Below are 25255 nucleotides of genomic sequence, written 5' to 3'. Positions count from 1 at the left end.
TGAATCCACAGTTTGTTCCAGCTCCAACCCCAGAAAGAAAAACGTATTACATAGACAGACAGAATCCCTTGCGAGAAGTGCATCCAGTCAGGAATGCTGATAATACCTTTAGACGTGTGTTTGTGTACACGCCCATAACTAAAATGGAATTATTGGAAATGAAGAAAATAGTGCCTAGTCATGATAAAGACCCAGCAGGTTTTCACCGTGAAATTAAAGACATGTTACTCATGGGAGATTACACCTATCCTGACATTATGAAAATATTAAAAGTATTACTGCCTGCCGGTATTTACGAGAAACTCAAAGAAAAAGAATGGGAGGTGGGAGAGCAAAAGATTGATTGGGCTGCATTAGAGAACGAAGAAAATACTCGAACTCCAGGCCTAGGGCTTGGGGATAAAACTAAAGCATTACCAGGATTGTTAGTACAAGTATTGCCACGTTTATTAGCAACGAAAAAGGAGGACTGGGATGCAATCTCAGCCTGCAAACAGAAACCGGATGAAGACACCAGTGATTTTTATTCCCGATTTGAGAAATGTTTTATTATTAATAGTGGCCTGAAAGCAAGTAGCGAGTCATACCCACACCTTTTTGTATCCAAATTAGTCGAGAATTCCCTGCCCCAAGTTAAGAATCGTGTATTGAAAGTCGAGAGCACCTGGCAAGCAAACACGCCTTCCCAAATGTTACAAATGTTACAGTACCACCAGAACAGAATTAGAGAAGAACACGATCACGAACAAAGACGTATGAAAGACACAAAAATGAAAATGTTAGTAGCCCAGTCAGTTCCAGCTGACGGTCAGAAAAAGGGTATGACACAGTCCAATAATTCAGCAGCTCCTGTTAAAGGGACATGCAACTATTGTAAACAGCCAGGTCACTATATAAACGAATGTGCCGTTCTGAAACACAATATAGCCACAGGTAAGACTAAAGAAAGACCGCGTCAACCTAGACAAGATCAGGCCCAACAGTACCCCAGAATATACAGCCTATGCAGGCTCCACAACAGACAGTACAGACCGTGGCGGTACCACAGCCACAACCGATTGCCGCAACACAACATGCGTCACAGCAGATGTACCAATATGCACAAACTGATTATCCCGACTATCAGCGATACACATGAAACAGCCTAGAGAGGGAGGTTGGCTTGCCTCTTATTGAGGGTCCTGTAGATCAAGAGGGTCCTTACTACATAGCCAAGTGTTAGGAAAAGATAGAAAGTTTTTGATTGATACAGGGGCAAGCAGGACAACCATAAGTCACGACGAGGTTCCAGGGGCACCCCTCTCAGGCTCCCAGAATGTTTCCCTTGGATTTTCAGGCAAACCTATTGTAAATGAAGTATCGAAACCAGTACCTCTTTTAGTTGGTCCGTTGTCTCGCACCACAGATTTGTTATTAACGAAATCATGTCCAGAAAACTTGTTAGGTATCAAGACACTAAAAGCTCTAGGAGCTGTGATTTGCTGTTCTCCGGAAGGAGTAAGACTGTTTTTGCGTGACTTCAAGGGTCACTATGTGTTGAGAGATATTGATCCCAGATTACAGAATGTCCCTGCACATTTATGGGCACAAGGCCCCACTGATGTAGGTTGTATGCACATTACTCCATATCGAGTCACACTTAAGCCAGGAGTAGTACTACCACGAATTCGACAATACAAGTTACCCCCAGATGCTGTAGTGGCTTTGCTGAAAATCATTGACGAGCTCATTGCACAAGGAGTGGTTGTAGAAACCGACTCGAATCTATGTAACTCCCCCATCATTCCAATTCTTAAACTGATCCAAATGCCCCCCCAGTTTATCGATTAGTGATCGATTTACGAGAACTGAATAAATGCATTGTACCACAATATCCCGTGGTCCCAGATATTTCGTCTCTATTGACCGCCATTGATTCCGAAGCAACGTTCTTTACTGTAATTGATCTGAAGAACGCCTTCTTTAGTGTCCCAATCGATCCGGAAAGCCAATATCTCTTCGGATTCTGTTTAAGTGGTCGAAGCTTCAAATTTGCACGCGCACCTCAAGGATTCACAGAAAGCCCCAGCATCTATAGCCAAGCACTGAAAAGACAACTTGACAGTATACACATGCCTGACAACACTGCCCTGCTACAGTATGTCGATGATCTACTGATCACCGCCCGCAGCGAACCTGAATGTGAGCAAGCATCACTGACGGTTTTGCATTTCTTGGCTGACAAAGGACACAAGGTGTCCCCTTCGAAGCTGCAATTCTGTGTTCAGCAAGTGGTTTACCTTGGGCACTTGCTGTCCAAAGGGGGGAGACAGCTAACACCTGACCGTATCCAGTTAATTGTAAACATGTCACAACCCAAGACACAAAAGGAGGTACGGGCCTTTATAGGCCTCACTTCTTACTGTAGACAATGGATCCCTCAGTATGCATTTCTAGCGAAACCACTCATACAGTTGACAACCCAGGAGGCAGCGACATCGACTGTCCTCCCTTGGACTCAGGAACATACACAAGCTTTTGACGAATTAAAGAAAGCCTTATGTCAAGCACCTGTTTTAGCGACACCATGTTACAGCAAGCCTTTTACACTTTTTGTCACAGAACGTGAAGGTACTGCATTGTCAGTACTCACCCAGGATCAAGCAGGTTCACACAAACAGTGTGCTTATTTTTCTAGTACATTAGATCCAGTAGCCCAGGCTTTACCTGCGTGCTTGAAATCTGTAGCAGCAACAGCTCTAGCAATCCGACAAAGTGATTCCATAGTGTTAGGACACCAATTGACAGTACAAGTTCCACATTCCGTGGAAGTTCTTTTAAACCGAACACAGACTCAGCACTTGACTATAGCACGACTGACAGGTTATGAATTAACATTGTTTCAGCCACACATAGAAATCAGACGTTGCAATACATTGAACCCTGCTACACTTCTGCCATTAAGTGAGACAGACCCTTTGGCACATGATTGTATTGAAGTCATTACCATTACGACGAAACCCAGACAAGACTTGACAGACACTGCATTACCAGATCCAGACCTGACACTTTATGTGGATGGTTCATGTATGAGAACAAGCACAGGAGAGTTAGTGGCCGCCTACGCAGTCACGACAGAAACTGAAGTCATAGAAACAAATTGTATTGACACCCTGTCAGCTCAAGCAGCAGAGCTCATTGCTCTGACCCAAGCCTGTATTCGAGCAAAGAACAAGAGAGTTAACATATACACAGATTCCCGTTATGCATTCGGAGTCGTACACGACTTCGGTGTACTCTGGCGAGAGAGTGGTTTCTTGACCTCTCACGGAGCCAAAATCCAGCACGGTCCCCTCATTCAAGCTCTGTTAGACGCAATACATCTGCCTACAGCGATATCCATCATGAAGTGCAAGGCACATACGAAAGTCACAGATACAATTTCCCAGGGTAACGACCTGGCAGATTGAACAGCCAAACATACAGCTGAGACTCAGACTCACGCAACTGATATGACAAAGACAATAGTCCCGACACCGACACATTGCATGACCGTTAAGGATCCCGCCCTAGATGTAATTGACATACAGACACATGCTACACCAGACGAAATCAAGAAATGGGCTGAACTAGGAGGGATCCAGACAGAACAGGGATGGATGACAAAGGGGAAAGCCACATGGTTTCTCCCCGACTCTATGGTTCAAGTTATCATTAACACAGTACACAGTCCTGCACATTTAGGAGAAAAAGCCATGTTAGACAGTATTCAAAACCTCTGGTTCAATAAACATTTACGAGCAGCAGCCAAACAAAAAGTGCGTACTTGCATGATTTGTTGTCAGTTCAACCCAGGTAAAAGCATTCCCGTAGAGCAAGGTGGATTTCATCCTCCCGATCACCCTTTTGAAGTCCTCCAGATGGACTATATCCAGATGGAACGTTGTCGAGGATTCAAATATGTCCTCGTAGTTGTATGTGCACTCTCCCGTTGGACAGAAGCATATCCAGTCTCAGATTACACTGCTCCGACCACTGCCAAGCAGCTGGTACGTGAATTCTTCCCCAGGTATGGCCTGCCCCGTATCGTATACTCAGATAACGGTCAGCCATTCTCGTCCGAGCTTATGAAGCGGGTATCACTCCTGCTAGGCTATCAATGGAAATTCCACTGTGTCCGACATCCCGAGGCAGCAGGTCTCGTGGAACGTCATAATCAGACTCTGAAAATTCGTCTTGCCAAGATCTGTAGAGAGAAAGGCGTCGACTGGATAGTAGCTTTACCAGTTGCACTCTTTTTTATGAGAATGGTTGCACACTCTAGAACAGGGCTATCCCCGTATGAGGTGGTCTTTGGTAGGCCACCGAATATGTGGGGGACGCCTCTGCCGAGAAAAATTACTGATGTTGACTGTAACATGCTGACAGATTACCTTGCTTCCTTGATGTCTGCACTACAATCATGTCGTTCACAGGTTGCTGCAGCCTTTCCCGACAACACCGAGGTGAAGCCACATGAGGTTGTTCCGGGGGACCTGGTGTTCGTGAGGAACTTCGACAGGAGAAGTCCGCTGGAGCCCCGTTGGCAGGCGCCGAAGCTAGTACTATTGACTACAAGGACTGCGATTAAAGTGGAGGGCCGCAAGGGCTGGCTTCACTCGAGTCATGTTAAAAAATGTCATGGACTGCCGCCAGACTTAGACTCCCAGCCCTGCCCTCCTCCACAGACTGACTCAAAACTCCCCCTGGTAGAGAAAACTTCTTCTCAGGAGTATAAATTAAAGTTGAGGTCTAGCAAGTCAGACAGTTTAATTGTTTAAGTCCTCCCCTAGGTGAATCGGTTAGACAAGTTTCTGACATGTATCCCCTAAACCCCAATAGAGAGAGAGATAGACAGAAACAGCTCAAGAAACGTGAATATTGTAAATCACTTCGTAGTCACTGTATTGTGACACTATTGATTATGTTTTTTCTGAGTCTTTTGATTATTGCTGCAAGTATACTGTTACATATATATTATCCTATTTTCAAGCGTGCACATTCTTCCTTAAATGTCACTGCCGAGCACACTTTCAGTGAACTGCCCCCGCATGAGTTATCTTACCGACTTGCGCTGCGGAACAATACATTCATTAGTATGTTACATCATTCCCATCAGACCAGCAATGCTACTAATTGTTGGATATGTGGCCAACTCCCTCCCTATCAGAAATACAAGGGAGTTCTGCCCCTCTTTCCGTACCCGTTCACACACAATGGTTCCTGTGGTGCATGGTTTAGTTTAATGAACTCCTTAGATTCCAATTCCGTAGTTTACCAGGGCAACTGGGTATGGGGAAACCTGAACACAGTTTTGCATAAAGTATGTGTTCGAGGCATATGGGCTGCAGATGGTACATTATGAATAGATCGCCATCTGGTGTTGGGCTCGGATGATTGCACTTTTTTTTTCTCTTGGAGAGTCTTTTGTCTCTTGGTGACTCCTCCCTTGGTTGGTAGTGCGCATGGGCATCGGCTCCATCCTTAGATTGTTTTTTTCCGCCATCGGGTTCGGATGAAGATCGAGACGCTCCAGATCAACTTCAGAAGAAAGTGATTTTCGGCGCGTATTCCCTTTCCAATTCGACGGTATTGTTATTCGAACGCGTTCATTTCCATTCCGACGCGTTACAAATTCAAAATAGAAGAGAAAAACTTGGATCTACGTCGAAGAACAGGAGGCCTTTCTCGACGCAGTCAAGCCCGGAGTCCATGGAAAGGACTCCATTCAAAAAATGTCCAACGTGTGGTGCTAAGTTCCCACACAAGGACCTACACGAGGTGTGCAACCTCTGTCTATCGCCTGAACACGAATCCAGGGACTGCAAAGCCTGCGCAGCATTCTCCTCCAAGCTAACGATTAGAAATCGTCGAGCTCGAAGACACGAGGTTTCCAGAATGCAGGCGGAAGCGATCCCGGAGCTGTTCGGAGACGAACAAATCGAGGAAGAAGAGGACCAGTCGGGGTCGGAAGGGGACCAGTCGGAGGTTGAAGATCTCATCGAGCAACAAACCGTGAGTGACGACGTCCCCTTACCGAAAAACCGACCCCGTGCGGTAACGACCCCGCCCTCGGGCCCGGTCAAACCGCTGAAAAAAGTTTCCGACGCCCCGCCCTCGGGCCCGGCAACGAAACCGAAACTGAAACCGAAACACTCGGACTCCCACCATGTCGGATCCGAGAAAAGGGCGACATCGACTTCGGCACCGAGGCTACATACAAAGGAGAGCTCGGTATTGAAACATTCCATGTCGAAACATAAATACGACTTATCGCCCAAGAGACACTCGATACCAAGAAAGTCGGAATCGAGCAAACATTCGGTGTCGAAAACAACAAGATCTGACGATCGAAAACAAAAGCACCTCTCGGAACCAGGACCCTCGGTACCGATTCAGGAGCAACAGACAGATCCCAAACAAAACATCTTGTTTATTGATCCACAAACTGGGAAAGTGGTCACGAAGAAGAGAAAGAGTGAACAGTCAGAAGATAAACCTCTTCCTTCAAAAAAGAGAACAATGAGGACGAATATAACTCCTCCTGCTTCTCCTCGTCCTAGAGTAACACCCTCTTCTCCTATTCCTCACAATAGGCCAAATATTCCTACACCTTCCACACCAAGACCAGCTACACCTCAGTCAGATGTAGACAGTGATCTAGGGGAGGGAGAACCTCAAGGGGATGACGAAACTATCCCAGATGAGGAGGATCCATGGGAAAATTATGATGTAGGGTCAGATGAGGACAACGACCCAGAGCTATATCCCTCAAAGCCTTCACCACCTGATGATAACACAGGTTTTGTGCAGCTCATTAATAGGGCAGCAAAATATCACAAACTAGATATGCATACAGAACCTCAAATAGAGGATTTCTTGTTAGAGACTCTACCTAATGCACAGAGAACATCAGGTACTCTTCCTATGTTGAAGGGTCTTCTTACTCACACAGAGGAAGTATTCGAAAACCCAGTGAGAGCCAGGGTGTTAAACCCAAGAATCGATAAAAAATACAAAGCGGCTCCAAAGGACCCAATATTTATTAGAGGGCATGTACCTCTAGACTCGCTGGTGGTCTCAAACGCTTGTAAAAGAGCAAACTCATTATCTACAGGAGAGGCTCCTCCACCAGATAAAGAGTCGAAGTTAATAGATGCATCAGGCAAAAGAGTAGCATCACAGGCAGCGAATAGCTGGCGTATAGCCAATACACAAGCACTACTCGCACGTTACGACAGGGCACATTACGATGAGTTAGAAAAACTTCTCACACATCTCCCAAAAGAACATCAGAAGAAGGCAGACCAATTAATACAGGAAGGTAAAATAATAACCAATACTTCCATTAAGTGTGCATTAGACGCAGCAGACACTGCAGCAAGGTCGATTAACACTAGTGTCATGCTAAGAAGGCACGCATGGCTTAGAATCTCAGGATTCAAACAAGAAGTACAAACAGCCCTACTGAACAAACCATTTGATCAGAAGACATTGTTTGGTTCAAGCACAGACGAGACATTAGAAAAAATGAAGAAAGATACGGAAACGGCTAAGTCAATGGGAGCATTGCAACAGCCAACACACAGAGGTTCCTTTCGTAGATCCACCTATAGAGGGGGCTCAAAGAACACAGGAACGAATCAGCAATCCACATCTTTCACACCAACATCACCCAGAGGTAATTCAAGAGGCAGTTACAGAGGTAACAACAATAAGGGAAGAGGCCGCGGAAATAATAATAACCGCAACGCCTTAACACCAAAACAGTGACTTCATAGAACTCCCCCCAGACCACATAACACCGGTCGGGGGACGTCTATCACAGTTCCTACCTGTCTGGGAAAACATCACGTCAGACAAGTGGGTGAGACAAATTATCCAACATGGTTATTGCCTAGAACTCACAGCTACCCCACCAAACATCCCCCCCCAAACAGCGTCCAATGAGTCAAGATCATCTGACATTGTTAAGAGAAGAAGTGCTAGCACTTCTACAAAAGCATGCAATAGAGAAGGTCCCAAAAGATCAACAGGGCACAGGAGTATACTCTCTATACTTCCTGATCCCCAAAAAGGACGGGTCCCTAAGACCAATATTAGACCTCAGACCTCTCAATGCTTACATAAATTCGGAGCACTTCCACATGGTCACGCTCCAACAAGTACTCCCTTTACTGAAGAAAGGGGACTTTCTTTCTACACTGGATCTAAAAGACGCTTACTTTCATATCCCGATTCACAAAGCCCACAGAAAATACCTAAGGTTTGTGTTAGAAGGACAACACTATCAGTTCAAAGTCCTTCCGTTCGGTGTCACAACAGCACCGAGAGTTTTCACAAAATGCCTAGCTGTGGTGGCAGCACACCTAAGAAGACAACAAATACATGTCTTCCCATACTTGGACGATTGGCTAATAAAGGCCAAGTCAAAGGAAGAATGTCTTCACAACACACAGAAGACAATTCAATTGCTGCACCACCTAGGGTTCACGGTGAACTACAAAAAATCACACCTGCAACCAAACCAGATTCAGCAATACCTGGGGGCTACAGTAGACACAGAAAAGGCAATAGCATACCCCAACCCAATCAGAGTACAGACAATGGTCGGGCTAATACAAAGATTTCAACCACAACACTCACTACCAGCACGAGTGTTTATGCAACTATTAGGCATGATGTCCTCCTGCATACTGCTAATACCACATGCCAGACTACAAATGCGCCCACTACAAGAGTGTCTAGCGACACAGTGGAATCAGGCTCAAGGTCAGATTACAGATCTGGTGTTGGTAAACGACCGGACGTATCGCTCTCTGAAGTGGTGGAACACAGAAAACATTTCCAAGGGACGGTCGTTCCTAGAGCCAATTCCACAAGTGATAATAACAGCGGACGCATCGCTCTCCGGATGGGGAGCGCATATGGACAGATACACAGTACAGGGGAAGTGGAGTGTGCAGCAAAAGAAACTGCACATCAACTACCTAGAACTATTAGCAATATTTCTAGCACTAAAAGCTTTCCAAATGCAAATAACAGGCAAAGCAGTCCTGATCAGAACAGACAACATGACTGCAATGTATTATATTCAAAAACAGGGGGGGACACACTCTCTCCAACTGTCCAGACTAGCACAGGACATATGGAGATGGGCCATTCCTCAAAAGATCTACCTGTTAGCGGAACACCTACCAGGAGTTCAAAATCAAATAGCAGACATCCTAAGCAGACAGTCAGAACAAGTACACGAATGGGAGCTGCACGACCAAATACTACAGCCATTCTTCCAAAAATGGGGGCAACCAGAGATAGATCTGTTTGCCAATCATCAGAACGCAAAATGCAAGGAATTCGCATCCAGGTACCCACACCAAAGGTCCCAGGGCAATGCACTGTGGATAAATTGGTCCAACAGATTTGCTTACGCGTTCCCTCCTCTACCACTAATTCCATTACTGGTTCGGAAACTGCAGCAACATTCAATGACAATGATACTAGTGGCACCCACGTGGGCAAGACAGCCGTGGTTCACCACGCTGCTACAACTCTCACAAGTACCACATCAAAAGCTAAGGTTATTACCCATGCATCTTACACAGAACCATGGAGAAATAATGCACCCAGATCCCAAACAACTGAACCTAGCGATCTGGCTCCTGAGGTCATAGAGTTTGGGTATTTAGATTTACCACCAGAATGCATGGAAATCATTAAACAAGCAAGACGTCCTACCACCAGAGCATGCTATGCAGCAAAATGGAAGAGGTTTGCTATACACTGTAACAGTAAGCACATTAACCCTCTGGACGCATCCACTAAACAAATCATTTGCTATTTATTACACTTACAGCAATGTAACCTAGCATATACCTCTATCAGAGTTCATCTCGCAGCCATAGCGGCGTACCTACAAAACAGGCAACATCTGTCACTGTTTAAAGTACCAGCAATTAAAGCTTTCATGGAAGGACTCAAAAGAGTCATTCCACCAAGAAGACCACCTTCCCCAGTCTGGAATCTCAACATAGTGCTTACCAGGCTAATGGGGCCACCATTTGAACCTATGCATAGGTGTGAAATACAATTCCTCACATGGAAGGTAGCCTTCCTCATAGCTATCATGTCACTCAGAAGGGTAAGTGAACTGCAGGCTTTTACGATTCAAGAACCATTTATGCAGCTACACCAAAATAAAGTGGTTCTTAGAACAAACCCAAAATTCTTACCGAAGGTTATTTCAGCATTCCACATCAATCAGTCAGTGGAATTACCGGTTTTCTTTCCAAAACCACTAACAGTAGCTGAAAGAGCCCTACATACACTGGATGTTAGAAGGGCTATATTGTACTATATAGAAAGAACACAAACTTTCAGAAAGACAAAACAGCTATTTGTTGCGTTTTCTCCCACACATAAAGGCAATCCCATCTCCAAAGCGGGCATTGCCAGATGGATTGTAAAATGCATTCAAATATGCTACTTAAAAGCAAAGAGAACATTAACTGTTCCTCCTAGAGCTCACTCTACATGTAAACTAGGAGCATCTATGGCATTTCTGGGAAACATTCCACTAGATGACATATGCAAAGCGGCTACCTGGGTTACACCGCACACCTTCACAAAGCACTATTGTGTAGATGTGCATACAACACAACAAGCTAGAGTGGGACAAGCAGTATTAAAAACATTGTTTCAGACAGTTGCAACAGACACGGGCGACCACCGCTAGGTAGAGAACTGCTGTATAGTCTATTCATAATGTACCATCTGCAGCCCATATGCCTCGAACGGAATATGCTACTTACCAGTATGCATCTGTTCTTGGCATAGAGGGCTGCAGAGTGGTACATGCCCTCCCAGCCTCCCCGGAAACCTGTGTCTGTTCCAACATTATCTTATTTAGATACACTTACATGGGCACTCATATCTGTATTCTACTATACTACTCCATCTAACCCTACTATGGCAAAACAATCTAAGGATGGAGCCGATGCCCATGCGCACTACCAACCAAGGGAGGAGTCACCAAGAGACAAAAGACTCTCCAAGAGAAAAACAAAGTGCAATCATCCGAGCCCAACACCAGATGGCGATCTATTCATAATGTACCACTCTGCAGCCCTCTATGCCAAGAACAGATGCATACTGGTAAGTAGCATATTCCTTCCCTGACAAGGAGGGTCTTCCCAAAAGGACAGGGACTGATCTAGAAAACGAAGTATATGGATTAGGCAACTTTACACTTAACCTCATGATTCTGAATGTTGAATCTGAAACCGAACCAGTCTTGCCCGCTATGTCCGTATTACCAGTCAAAGGTGAATTATGTGTCCGAAAGAATGGTTCAGTACACCTGGGTCATAGTAGATGTACTACTGTGATCGAATTCAGTGACAAAGGCAAGTCTACATTTAAAGCTTCCCGTCATTCCTATTTCATTTGTGGTCATACAGCATATATACGCTTACCTCTAGATTGGGATGGCACCTGTTACATTGCCTTCCTTCTGCCACCTGTTTTCCTAGCCCCTCCTGATTATCATAGGGACTCCCATCTAGTACACATTAGACCCAAGAGAGATCTCCCGATTGTCGACTACACTGAAACGGCATGGGAGCAGTATACAGACTTCAATAAAGGTTTCTTTCCCTATTTAGGTGCTGTCTTTAATAGTAAACTGATACGTAAATTAACCAGAACCCTCGAAGCAGTAGTGAATGAAACTACTTCCGCCCTAGGCAACATAACAGAGGAACAGTCTGCTGTGCGGATTGTTGTTCTTCAAAATCGTCTTGTCCTTGACGTCATTCTGGCCGATAGGGGCGGAGCTTGTAGAGTCATCGGATCGAGTTGCTGTGTTTTCATTCCAGAAAACGCGCCATCCGTATATAGAGCCATAACCCGTCTTCACAAGATTGCAAGTCAGATACACCAGAATCCAGGCACCTGGACATGGTCCGGTTGGTTCTGGAGCGTGTTGTCAGCCTGGGGATGGAAAGTCCTATCCTTCCTCGGAATAGCCCTTCTCATAGTATTCAGTTGTTGCCTATGTTTACAAAGTGGGCCAGAGATTTGCGGCTTGTGCGCCACATCATGTACTCCTCATTCAAGTCCACGTTCAAAATCCCGCCAGAAAAAGGAAGAGCAAATGATGTTATATGAACAAGTTGATAGACTAATGAAGATCGATATATCATGAAGGGTCCGTAGGGGACAAGGAGGGAATGAGGTAATATGAATTTTTATGGTCAATTATGTCCCCTATCGTAGACCCCAACGGCTCCATGTACGTGCTTCAAGTACATGTATGTTCCCTCCACAACCAGCTATGAAGACGCAAATACATTTGCGTCCAACGTTAACATGTCCTCTTTCAGATCCACCATGAATGGGTCGGTTATTCAGTTCCTACGTATGCCTTGCCACCGTCTTTACATGGTGCACTTTCACGTTTTCCTGGCTCTATTGAGTTAGGCCCGGATTCCTGCCATCGAGCCCTTTCTGCCTTCCTGCCTTCTGTCTCTGAAAGCTGCAGCCTGCCGCTTCCATGACCCTTGCCTTACTCCCTGTGCGGCAAGCGGTGCCCGGCTCGGCCTGCTTGCCTGCCAAGACTGTATTCAGCCTTCAAGTTATCTGCTCCGCTCCTCGAAAATACATTCCTGTCTAGTTATTTAGGTAAACATCCTCCCAGCTGCAGAGCAAAGGGCCCGGCCTCACTGTCTCCATGCAAGTAATTCACTGCTCCTGTTACCATGGTAGGCCCATGGCCCCCTCGCACTACACGCAGACACGTAGACACATATGCACGCACTAGCAGTCAGTATGGAATAGCCTCTGCCCGAGAGACCTTTCCTTCTAGATAATACAGTTCCTTAAACACAAGATATTAGATATGATTTAGGATTAGGTTGTTCTGACACTCCAGACTTCTGTCTCCTCATGTAGGGCTAAATGTTAAGTCCCCTTCACCCTCCAGTTCCACGTCAATCACACGTCATGCTGCTGCGCGCGCATCTCTGCCATGTATTTCTGCTGACACTGCAGGATTCCTCTGTGGATCCACCTACCTGTGACACTTTCTGTGACGTTGTCTAGCACACACCTCCGTGTACGCCCTCGTGCACGCCTTCTGTTACGCACATGTGTTCTTATCTCTTTTCTTTCAGCTGTTACGCCTTCTGTATTCATCACCATTAAAATGCATTTACTATATATATTGTAACCTGTTAATAAAGCATTGTCTATCCCTTCCTGAACCTTCGTGGTGATGGAACACGATACCTGGTTCGAACCAATTCCATTTTATGGAATAAAACACTTATAAACTCAGATACCACGGACTCTGCCTCTCATTTTCGGATTGAGCTATTTTATTGAACTTTACCGCATAAATTCCGCATAGGTAATTTTAATTTACCACAGCCTGCAGGTGGAACAGATTTGTGGCATGGTGCACAGCAAAGGCTGTGGATCCTCTCTCTGACCCTCTTTCTGAGGTTCTTCTCTTCCTTCTTTCTCTTGCCCAGCAGGGCTCTGGTCTGGGCACTCTCAAGGGCTACCTTTCTGCCCTTTCAGCCTTTTTTAAGCTACCTGATCAGCCATCTTTGTTAAAGTCCCCAATTGTAAATAGGTTTTTGAAGGGCATCACACACATGTTCCCCCCCCCCCCCTGTTCCATTCATGATGCCTCAGTGGGACTTGAACCTTGTTCTTACCTATCTGATGTGCGCTCCCTTTGAGCCACTTCATAACTGTCCTCTTCGCCTTCTTACTCTGATGACTGCCTTCCTGGTTGCCATCACCTCTGCCAGGAGAGTGAGTAAGTTCCTGGCTCTTTCTTCCAAACTTCCTTTCCTTTCTGTCCATCCGGACAAGGTTGTGTTGCGGACAAGACCCTCTTTCCTGCCCAAGGTTGTCACAGCCTTCCACATCGGGCAGTCCATCACCTTGCCCACCTTCTTTCTGCTTCCGCATCCCTCCAAGGAGGAAGAGCGGCTCCACCATCTGGGCCCAAAACGTGTGCTCTCGTTTTATCTGGATCGCACACGCCAGTTCCGGGTGGATGACCAACTCTTTGTTGGTTGCGTGGGCGCTAAGAAGGGACGGGCGGTACACAAGCGGACCGTCTCTCGGTGGGTCGTGTTGTGTATCAAGGCATGCTACTCCTTGGCTGAGAAGGAACCTCCTATTGGGCTGAGTGCCCATTCCACTCGAGCCACAGCGGCTACTACTGCCCTGGGCCGGGGAGTCTCCTAGCAGGACATCTGTCAGGAAGCTACGTGGGCCTCGCTGCACACGTTCGCAAGACACTACTGCCTGGCAGCCAAGTCCGGAGGGATGGCTTCTTTGGCCGTTCCGTCCTCCAGGACTTTCTGGTGTGATTATTGGTTCGCAGACCCACCACCGGAGTTGGTATTGCTGGGGTATGTATTCTAAGGTAAGGAATCTAATACTAACCTGTTTCTTTCAGATGAACAAGTTACTTACCTTCGGTCACGATATATCTGGAAGAAACAGTAGTTGGTATTAGATTCCTTACCGCCCCACCCATCCTCCCCGTTCTGCGAACCAATTTCTAGGATTAAGGTCATCCCCTTTCAGGGCCCTAGTTTCATGGCACCAGTGTTGGTTTTTATCATGGCTCTGCGTTTCTGGCACGGAAAAGCTGTGTATAAGAACTGACGTCAGCGAGCGAGGGCGGCGTCGAAGTACTCCAGCGACGTCATCCCGGCGCAAAACGACGCCGACGACGGAAGCGGAGCCGCAGACAACGCCTACCGACGCGAAGGGATACTACTACGCAAAAGTTTCCGGATCCAGTCTGACGCCTGGGGATATTCTAAGGTAAGGAATCTAATACTAACTACTGTTTCTTCCAGATATATCGTTACCGAAGGTAAGTAACTTGTTCGTTAAGGATATCCTCCAACAGCGCCGCCCAGGGAAAAAGCCTTTGATGTCATTGCACCACGAACACAATATGCCCCAAAATGGGAGGTATCTATACCTGCCTCCTGCATCGCCCAGCGTACCCATCTCGCAATCCTAGGGGATGAGACCACCCGTTTGGTGAGGGCCATAAACAATTGTCTGACGCCCTGTGGAGTACGAGGACGGTGCAACAGGTACAAGGGCAGGCTCTGACCAGAAAGGCTGGTCAACCCTTTAACTCTTCACTCCTGGAAGCATTGGCTGCAAAATCTAAACGCATATATGAGAAGGGGATCCCCTCTCACACTTAGAGAAACACGTTAGTGAGTGTAACACATAGCCTGGATAACACTCCTTTATAACCTGCACTACACTCTATTTTAAAAAGGTTCTGAGGAAAGCCAAATTTAGTTTAAGGCACTGGCTGAAACATGTCGACCAACTGATGGATGTAGGAGGTAGTAACTCGCCTCCCTTAAACATCCCCAAGCCTTATTTTAACCGCTGACGGGGGCCCAGTTATTAAAATTTTATTTACCCTTAGGTACTGGGACCCTCGCCAAGCCGTTTTAACTCACACTTCACTTTACACTTCACACTGCACTCTCAGTAAAATCAGGCGTCGCAGCACACCCGGGACACATTAGGTGTCACTGGGTGGGCCCGATGATGAAGCATGCCACCAACCAGGTGGGTGGGTGAGGGCTTCATGAACTCGCCAACGAGGTGCCCATGACAAATCTAATCAGAGTCCTAACAATATTGGTCATATTTAAGCCAGTCTCTTTTGATAACACGTATGTCTATTGTCGTCACTTCGTAGGCCTTGGGCGTCAAGACCACCCATAATATAGGGATATCCGGAAACGCAGGATAGGACACAGACTTTGAATTGCATTTGGTTCGTCTAGAGATATGAAACGTAACTCTCTCCGGAGTGAAAACTCGGCCCATAAGATCTACGGCCCTCACATCGGAAACCCTGCGACAGGATATCAAACACAAAAGGGTTGCTAGCTTTGCCGACATTTGCTTCTGGACAAATACTTATCAGAAGGCCATGATCGCAACAAGTCTAAAACTTTGTTAACATCCCACAGTACTGAGTAACAATGTTCTGGGGGTATAGATAACCTGATACCCCTCAGTAGTTTGCATACCAGAGGATACTCGCCAATAGGGTGATTGTCAACCGGAAAATGGCCTGCTGAGTTTGCTGACCGAAACTTATTGATTAACCTATAGGTCAGACCCTCTTTTGCCAAAGAGGCTAAGAAATTAACGACGTAGACCACATCTGCCCCCATCGGATCCACCTGTTGTCGAAGACCCAAACTCCCCCAATGCGACCATGTGTAGCGGTATCTCTTATTGGTGCTCTCGGCCCAAGACTTTGCGAGCAACGAGGCAGCTTCTGCCGAAAGGCCTGGCACTTTCCAACGTTGCCTATAACCCACAAGGCCATCAATTGAAGATCGCCCGTGACCAGGAGGTGATGGGGATTCCCCTGAGGATCCTTGAAGACCTTGACATTGGGTAGATGGATTGGAAAATCCCAGGAAAGTCCATCAGAACTGGACCCAGGCTTGTGAACTCTAGATCGGTGTGATCACCACCAGATCCGCCTGTTGCCTCCTCACCTGGGTTGATACCCTCATTATCATTGTGAAGGGGGAAATGCATAGCCATGCTCCACGCTCCAATTCTGAAGGAATCCATCCACTGCAAATGCTTCCGGATCCGGACGCCAACTGTAGTACCTTTTCAGTTGGGAATCCAGTCGGGAGGCAAAGAGGTCTATCGAGCCCGCAGTGGGCACCCCAACCGGAGCAACTGGTGCCCAATTCCATTACCAGGTCGAGTTGGGAGCCAAAGATGGCTCGGCCATTCCAGGCTTCCATGTGGGCGATCCACCACTGCAACTCGGTTTTGGCCTCCTCTGAGAGGGACACAAATTGAGAGTAGGGGAGGCCTTTGCGCAGATGATAACCTTAGAGGCGTTGAAGGGCCTTGTAATGAAGGGGGCTTAGAACATGGCCTGTATTGACGACGATAGAAGGCGCACCACTCTGGCTAGGTGGCGCAAGGATATTGTGGGCCTTGCTAACGTACGTTTCAATTAGTTTCTGATCTTGGATAGTTTGGGAGATGGAATGGATAAAGTCACATTGACAGAATCTATCATGAAACCCAGGAATTGCATTCTCTGAGAAGAGATAAGGTCTGATTTGGATTTGTTGATCACAAACCCCAGGGACTCTAGAAGTCTTACTGTCTGTTGCATTTGGATGAGCAAGCGTTGGACATTGACTCATAATGAGAATACCGTCCAGGTAGATTATCAGCCTTACCCCCTTCAATCTGAGGCGCTCCACCACTGGCTTCATCACCTTGGTGAAGTACCACGGAGGAGAGGATAGACTGAAAGGAAGGGAGGCGAACTCGAAGAACTGGGAATGCCATAAAAACGTCTGTGAGGAGAGAAAACTGGAATCTGAAGGTATGCATCCTTGAGGCCCAAGCAGACCATCCAGTCCTGTTTCTGCAGAAGGTCCTTGAGGAGGTGAATACCCTCCATCTTGAAGTGACGATAAGGTAGCCACTCGTTGAGGTTTATTACTGGGCGATAGCCCCCATCCTGTTTCTCCGCTAGAAAAATGTTGCTAAGAAAACCCTGAGGGTGTAAGATTGAGGGAAGGATCGCTCCTTTCTGCAAAAGTTCCTAAACTTCTCTGTCTATTAGCTCCATCTGATCCTTTGGGAAAATCAAAGGTTTTGGGCGAATCGGTTAGGTCAGTAACTTGAAAAACTCTATTGGAAATCCTTTGCCAGTCTGTGAAACCCAGGCATCTGAGGTTAGCGAAGATCAGTTGTGTAGAAAAAACTGCAGTCTGCACTTAGTTTCACATCCCCAAGTTCTGAACTCTTACCTTGCTGATTGTTGTAGGAACCATTTCCTCTTCCTCTGCCACCCCTGCGGCATGGGTAAGATCTGGTGGGATAGAAGTTTCCGAATTTCACCGGATCCTGCCACTGTCCTTTACGGGGTCAGCCAACTTGTAGGAGGCTCTGTTGTAGGGACGGCCGGTCAAGCGCCCCATGCCACGCCCGGCTGCGCCAAAAACACACGGGGTGAAGATGCGCTTTATGGATGTTTGGGCCTTATCCAGCGAATTGAAAGTATTTAAAAATTTTCCCAATTCCTTTACAAAGGGATCTCCAAAGAGATTATCCTCTGCTACTGGACCAGCCTCCGAGGTGGCCAGTTCCCCCAACGTGGGATCTTTTTTTTATCAACAGAGACCTGCGACTCTCCATAGAGATTGCCGCATTGGCGTTCACTAGAAAATTGATCGCTCTCTGGGCTAAGCTAAAGAGGGTGTCTGGGGAAATAAGGGTGCCCGAGGCCTTGGCGTCTTTGGCCATGTCTAAGATCTTAGCCAGGGGACCTGCCCTGTCCAGGGGTTTATCCTGGCACGCTCTCCATGAGCGCTCAATGCCTTTTTTAGGGTCCCGGATTAACTTAGCCAAGAAGGTGGCCACCTTAGGGTCCACCTCTGGAGTGACTGCCACTTTCCCATCTAGGGCCGGTCGTGGGCATTCCGCTCCTATGCGACTTTTTTATCTAGCGGTCATGCAGTCTGGCCACCATGTAGGCTGCTCCCTTAGGGGCTGGAACCCACTCCGCTGACCTTGAGTGTAAGAGATCGTCAGGGTTAAGCATATCATTGTTTCAGGTATCGCCGTCTGATCTACCTTCGCTGGGCGCCATGGCCTTCCTGACTCCCCATCCCCATTGGAGGTCTGGGGAGGACTCATCTGGGTTGCCCGTAGGCAAGTCATCTGGGAGGCCAGAGGTCCTCCCAGAGCTTCTACTGGCTTACTGGGTGCTGAGGGGGCCTGGGCATTCATAAATGCCTTTTTTTAAAATGCAAAAGCGTCTGTATCCACGCCAGCGTCGTCAAAACGTTTTCGCTTCAGGTCTACAGCGCTAGTGCATGGCTGTCCTGGAGGTGGGGGATTCTTAGACCCTGATGAATCTTCCCTCAGATCGAGGGGTTACTGGCATTGTGCCTGAATTTGGTCTAACTTCCTCTCCAAGGGCGCAACCATTTGAGAATCTGCCTTAAGGATTCAGGAATCTATTACTTGGTAAAATTGATCATCAATAGGTAAGTAAGTAATTTCCTCCGCCTCCTCTTCATAATAATCTTCAAAGTCTGCCATAGTCTGCTGCAACTAGAAATTATAAGCAGACAAAAGGGATCTGAGTAGGGAGAACCCTAGCATAGGTAAAAAGTATAAAAAATACATAGGATTTTAATGTAGAGGGCTTAGCCCTAGGACCACTGCACCTTTCTGGTTATTAACGGTAATATCCTGCCTGGCTGCTCCCGTCACAAAAAGCTCACGCCTTACCCAGTGTACGGGTGTCAAACTTCAGGCGGGGGCTCTCGAGAGAATCAGCCCAAGCGCTAAAACGCTAATTAATTCTTAAAACGTCTACGTGTGTTTAAAGGCGCGCAGCCAAGCAAGTCTCTCCGTGATAGTCACAGGCGGAAAAGACGACTCCCCGGCTCTGTGTGTGTGTGTGGGGGGGGGGGGGGGGGGGATAAATGCATTGAAACACGCAAAAACAAAGGGCGCGCCCAGAGCCTGACCGAGCTAATGCGGCTGTGAAAGGAGCAAAAGACACTCCCGCGGCCATTTAGAAAAGGAAAAAAATGCTCCTTAACACGCACTGCAGCCAAATTCAAGTAACTGAGCACTCGCATGCAGAGAAAAACATGCAATTTAGAACAATTAGGAGACAATAAGCACGAAGTCATAAGAGAGAGTAAAAACACTTATCTTGATCGTGCTGGAGCAGCAAAGAAAGAGGACGGTAGAGCGACCTCGAGGGAAGTTGTTGGATGTCCTCACTGTGGACTGGTTACCTCCGTTGGACTCTTTCGTTTTCCATTTTCCCCTCTGCATCATGGAAAATGTAGGTTTTTTTTATTAATGTGGACTTTATAAAAGCTCCTGGAGTGAAATAAATGGAGAAAGTAAAGCCTAATCTGAAGCCTCCGGTCCTGCCATAGAATCCAAATACCTCACGTGCTCAGTAGAATCACTCCAAGCAACCCCCTTTGACAATAAGTCAAGAGAAATAAATGTCATTCAAAATAGGGAAAGAAATATGAAAATAAAGATTGAAAAATAAATGACCTCTGTTGTTAAGACGCACTCTTCATCTCAGGGCTTCAATAGTGGCACCAGGAACACTAGAGCCTCCTGTGCCTAAGTCCTGATTCTATCCTCTCTAGATCCCATAATGTCTACATCACTGCTCGTTAAAAAGGAACTCTAAACGCAAAAAGCTCTGTAGTAGTTGCTTATGTTGCTAAATATATAGAAAGGGTAACGCTGGCCAACCACCAGCCACACACATCTAAGACATCAGTTCCAGTGTTTTTCCAAGTGCTGGTTCCATGCAGTAGTACCCCGGGGCCAAATATTCCCCTTTACTTCCGTTTTGGTGTATTGAAGTGTAAGGCAGTGCATAGCAACCTCGTCTCTTAAGCTCAAAAACTGCCACTTGTGCTATTTCAACACTCTGCTCCATGAGATGCTGGGTGTGCTCAACACTCCCTGGCAAGATCATTCCAACGGTGGGGAACTTTAGCTCAGACTGCTCCTGGTCACACAGCCTTCAGAGTTTACGGAAATAGAGCCGTTGGACAGCTGAGTGTGACACAGAAGTATCCAGCGGACTCTGTTTCAAAATGGACATTTTTTTGTCCGACCTTAATAGACATCCGACTGAGGACTTTTGCTATAGAGGGAAGAGAGCGGAGGCTTCCTAACAAGGAAGTGGAGAGGGTGTTGTCTCAGCCGCATCAGCCCTAAATGTATCTATTTTCTGCACCTCCATGTTGAGTATGGCAGAGCTCTGAAATACATGGATGCTGTTAACGTTTGTAGCCTCTAGAGTGAAACAGGGGAAGTTTCAAAATGTTTCTTTCCTCCAAGTCCTTGCTGCCATGCCTGCCATTTTTAAGTACAACTGGAGGTCCGAGGAACCGTTGCTTTCGGCTGGATTTGCATCCATGTAAAGTCGCATCTTAAGAGCTACTTCTTTGAAGCTAAAAGGCTTATACTCTTGATGGCCAAATGCGCATCATGTTGGTATACTGAATGAGTGTCACTATGGAGCATTTCAGTGGTATTTAGGAAGGCAAACGAGAGGCATCATAATGCTGAAAAGGAATGGATTTTGAAATAGACGACTACAAAATCATCCTCTATTAATAGTTTCAAATCCAAGCCAGCCTACACCTTGTAAAACATCTGAACATTTTGTTAGCCTTTAAATTGACCATTTCAAGCACAAAGCTATGTGTGACCTCTTTGTAGAAACGTACTCCCTGACTCCCCAATCCTGACGATATCTCACCTCTACAGTAAGGTCTTGTAACTCTGTGTGGCTCTCTGTCTTTGTTGAGTTGAGCTTCTGTTATGATTTTAACAAAAAGATTCAATTTTCAGTTGTGCAATTGGGCTTCTTTGCCTCCCCAACTAAACATATCTGCATGGCTGTTGATTTTTGTGTGATTAATGTGGGTCCCGTTAGGCAGGTGGGCGAGTGTCTATTTCCTGTGATTTTTATTTTATTGTTTTTGCCAACCTTTTTGGTTAATGCAGCATATGGCTCCGAAGAAACACTTACTTCGCCTGCAAGGGACAGTAAAGGAGAAGACCTGGAGGATTCTGAAGATGATTTCTGGAATAAAGTACTGAGACCGGAGGGCGGAGATGGAACGGAAGTCATGGTAGGTGTAGATTCTGGATTCCAAGCAGTTGGGAGCTCTTGATCGGCTGTAGATCTGTCTGGAACATTTCCAGAAGTCATCTTTGAGATAATTTACTCTTTTTGTGAATACAAATAAACACTAGAGCAGTGGTTCTTAACCTTTTCCCTTCTATGGACTACCACTTAATCATTACTGGCCTAGGACAGCGACCTAAGCTTTTTTGTTAGTTTAAACCACAAAAGTACACAAAAAATATAGAGACAAGTACTCACCATATACACAAATGATTAACATTTTTATTTAATTCACTGACCGATATAGCAAAAATCAACTTTTAATTGGAAAGCTTTTCTAAATTCGGATAGACCCCTCATGGTCCATACTGTATTCTGTCAGATGCACTTGCTCTTCCATCACAAATCGACCTGAGTATAGTAACTTCATGTTCGAGGCATATGGGCTGCAGATACATCCAATTTCAAATTATTTCCCATTACAGAACGTTTTAAAATGTTCAGTTGTATATGTTTGTTCTTTATTTATATACTCTTTAATAATCTGTAATATTGAATTTTCTAAGCAGTGGCAAACCTCCTGAGTAGACTTCGTGGACCCCAGGGGTTTCTTGGCGACAAGTTAGAACCACTGCACTAGCCAATAGAAGGCAGTCCCAAAAGTCTGTGATTTTTAGTTTAAAAGATTGCGCGTTGGCATCAGTACCAGATGCATTTAGTGAGAATTCTATCCCTGATACAAGGGAAGTCTGCTAAAAAAAATGGTGTTTTGTAAAATAAGAAATCTGACACTATTGTCTCTTGGGTGTGGGCACCTAATCCGGTTATGCATTTCCATTTCTCATTTAGAATCCAGGGTCTAATAGTGCTATAGTGCAAAAACAAGGAACTTTAAGAGCCTCTTGCCTATTTTAAAATAGTTGAGATCATTGCAGTGTTTCCACTCTACTGCCTTACAAATGGTTTGCTACAACTGATACATTTTTTTCCTGTTATTTAGTAAGGTCCCAAATGTTGACACTCCTCTCTAAAATGGAAGCCCCATGACCTTCCTAATGAGATTTCCCCTATGTTCTGGAGACCTCTCGCAAGATGGTTGCTTGAAGCCCTCGAATCAGAGTGTGAGACCTTCCTTAAAACAAACGTCAGAGCAACAAACCTCATTAATGCTCCTTTTTTAAATAAAGGACTCCCCGTTTGTCTTTGAGGGTGAAAATAAGGACTGATGACTTAAAAGCAGAGTGAATTGTTAAGCATCATAAAATTAATTTTTCACTGCCTGTGCATGATACAGTTGCACGATCAGCAAGCAATTCTATGATCTTAAGGAACAGGAATCTGTGCAGGTCCGGTAAAATACTACAGTCCTAATGTGGCCTGCTTTTATATTGTCTTTTATGTTGTGTAGTACACGGTGACAAACCATCTTTAACTTTCCATGCAAATCTCTTGAGTATTTCTGTCTCTTCATTTGCCCCTCAAGCTTCTATGGCTAAGTTTGCATCACATCACATTTATATAAAGAGCTGTGAATGCGCTGTTCCCAATATTCTTCATGCATCATTATAGTAGAATTGATAGGTCATCACTCCTCTGTCGAAAATACATGCATACTTGTGAAAGATTCCAACCCAGATGTAAGCCTAGTGACCAACGATTCTCGCTGCTACTTATAACATCTGCATTACCTTATCGGCAAATACTTTGAGTGACAATAGTGTCTCAGATTTCTCTGCTGCAGCGAGTATCTGCCTAGTCTTAAAAATTTGAAAACCTATTTCTTGCTCTCTGCTAAAACACCCCTGAAGACGGTGAGGTGTTTTCCTTTATACATTGGTCATTTTTAGGATGAGACTTCCAGAGAGCAGAAGGTGTCTGGTTGCAAAAATATATTGTGAGATTACAATAGGCTTTCCAATTGGCTGACTTGTAACCATCCCTGCTCACATTTAAAGAACATCTGTTTTGTTTTAAATGTGTTATTCAGCTCTCCATGAGAAGAGCGCACATGTTTACTTCTCCCTTGTGGGCTGGTTCATCCCTCAAATACACCGTGCTATGCTATGTTGCTCCCCCCAGCTTGTCCGTAAAAGCAGAGCAAGAGGTACATTTTTGCTTTGGAATGACTGATGAGCCGACTCTAATGATTTTTTTCTTTCTCCTACATTCCACCTATTGTATGAAACGCAAGCTTTTGGCATACACAAAGATTTTTATGTCGGTGGTGTTTGGGCCATCTTCAGGGTTACTCAGCAGACATCTGAGGCAAAAGATGTATGTAGTATGACACTTCGCCTGCAGGCCAATACATCTGCTCATGGGCTACTACAGGGAACCAAGTGGCTAAATCCTGTATAAAGTTGAATTGGCCATGACCATCATCTCCCTTTATGTTCTGCCCATTATTTTTCTTACTTCTGAGTTTGATAAAATGAGGTCCACAGAGTTGGAGACTATTAAGACATGTAAGACTTGGCAACGTGTGAGCTCCCTAGCTATATGTTACGTTGACTTTTTTCGTACTACATCCTTCCTTCCTCTCCCAAAGTATTTTGGAAGATGATGTTAAATCTATAAGAAACCTCCTTTCATGTTTGAAGCTCATAATACCAGTTAGCTTCATTGTTTTAGGATTGCATTGCAGATTTGCTTGATGTGTGGTTAATTAAGTAATGGCAGTAAACTGGAGTGGTATTGCGGAGTGCAGAGAGTCTCGTAGTGCAAGCCTCAACTAACATGTTGAACCCTACCTCTTTCCCTACAATATCTTCCGATAGGGAATCTAAGTGCATGGAGACTGTTGGGAAAACAGATTTTCTCATCTGCCAGTTTACCTGTCAGGCCACTCAACTCTAGTTGCCTCTTGGGACGCTACACACATGCGTTTTGGTACATAAGCGAGAACTGGCCCTGTGTGCTAAATGGTCACTAGTTATACGGGACAGTCAGAACATGACAAAGCACGCATCAGGTCGGGGTGGAAACCACTGATTTTCTGGGTAGGAAAGTGGTTCCAGCGTGGTGCAACAGCATCATTTATGGATAAGATCAACAGGTTTTTCTAGTGACCTACAGATGACACTGATATACATGCTGTTCAATGACTCTTCGGGCACAAGGCAGATTTAGCTCTGGTGTACTTCAAGGGAAGCAGACCCACAGCACGCTCCCTTGGTCTCCCACAGCCCATACATCAAAATCCCCAACATTACTGCCCGCTTCAGAAGGTAAATACAGCAGATGCAAAGCCTATATCTGCAGCAAGAGACCTCCCAGCCCAATCGAGGAAAAGCCCTTGGGAGTTACACACTACCCAGTCCCCTGCCGCTGCTTCAAAACCCCTTTTGTTGGATCTTGGCTGCAAGTTGGGGCCACCAGCACTCATATTTGGGGACCAAAACTAATTTTTTCTGCATATGACATTTACCAAGAGCAAGAAACTGAACAACAAACCAAGCAGAAAGACGGAAGAAACCGTTATAAAGGGAA

General features: G+C 45.7%; 1 protein-coding gene across 4 annotated transcripts in view; it reads left to right on the top strand.

The window, feature by feature from the left end:
• The window catches only part of OS9 (OS9 endoplasmic reticulum lectin), a 310804-nt gene that overhangs the window by 157915 nt on the left and 127634 nt on the right, over window positions 1-25255 (top strand). For 3 of the 4 annotated variants that reach the window (XM_086966442.1, XM_086966460.1, XM_086966467.1), the window contains exon 8: window positions 21643-21770. In XM_086966442.1, coding sequence (XP_086822568.1) covers window positions 21643-21770 — 128 coding nt within the window. The remainder of the gene's footprint in view (window positions 1-21642; window positions 21771-25255) is intronic. The other variant, XM_086966451.1, reaches the window with a different exon arrangement.

Source organism: Lissotriton vulgaris, chromosome 1_1 (genome assembly GCF_964263255.1).
Source record: "Lissotriton vulgaris chromosome 1_1, aLisVul1.2, whole genome shotgun sequence".
NCBI classification, from domain to species: Eukaryota; Metazoa; Chordata; class Amphibia; order Caudata; family Salamandridae; genus Lissotriton; species Lissotriton vulgaris.
This window is presented reverse-complemented; position numbering and strand designations above follow the sequence as displayed.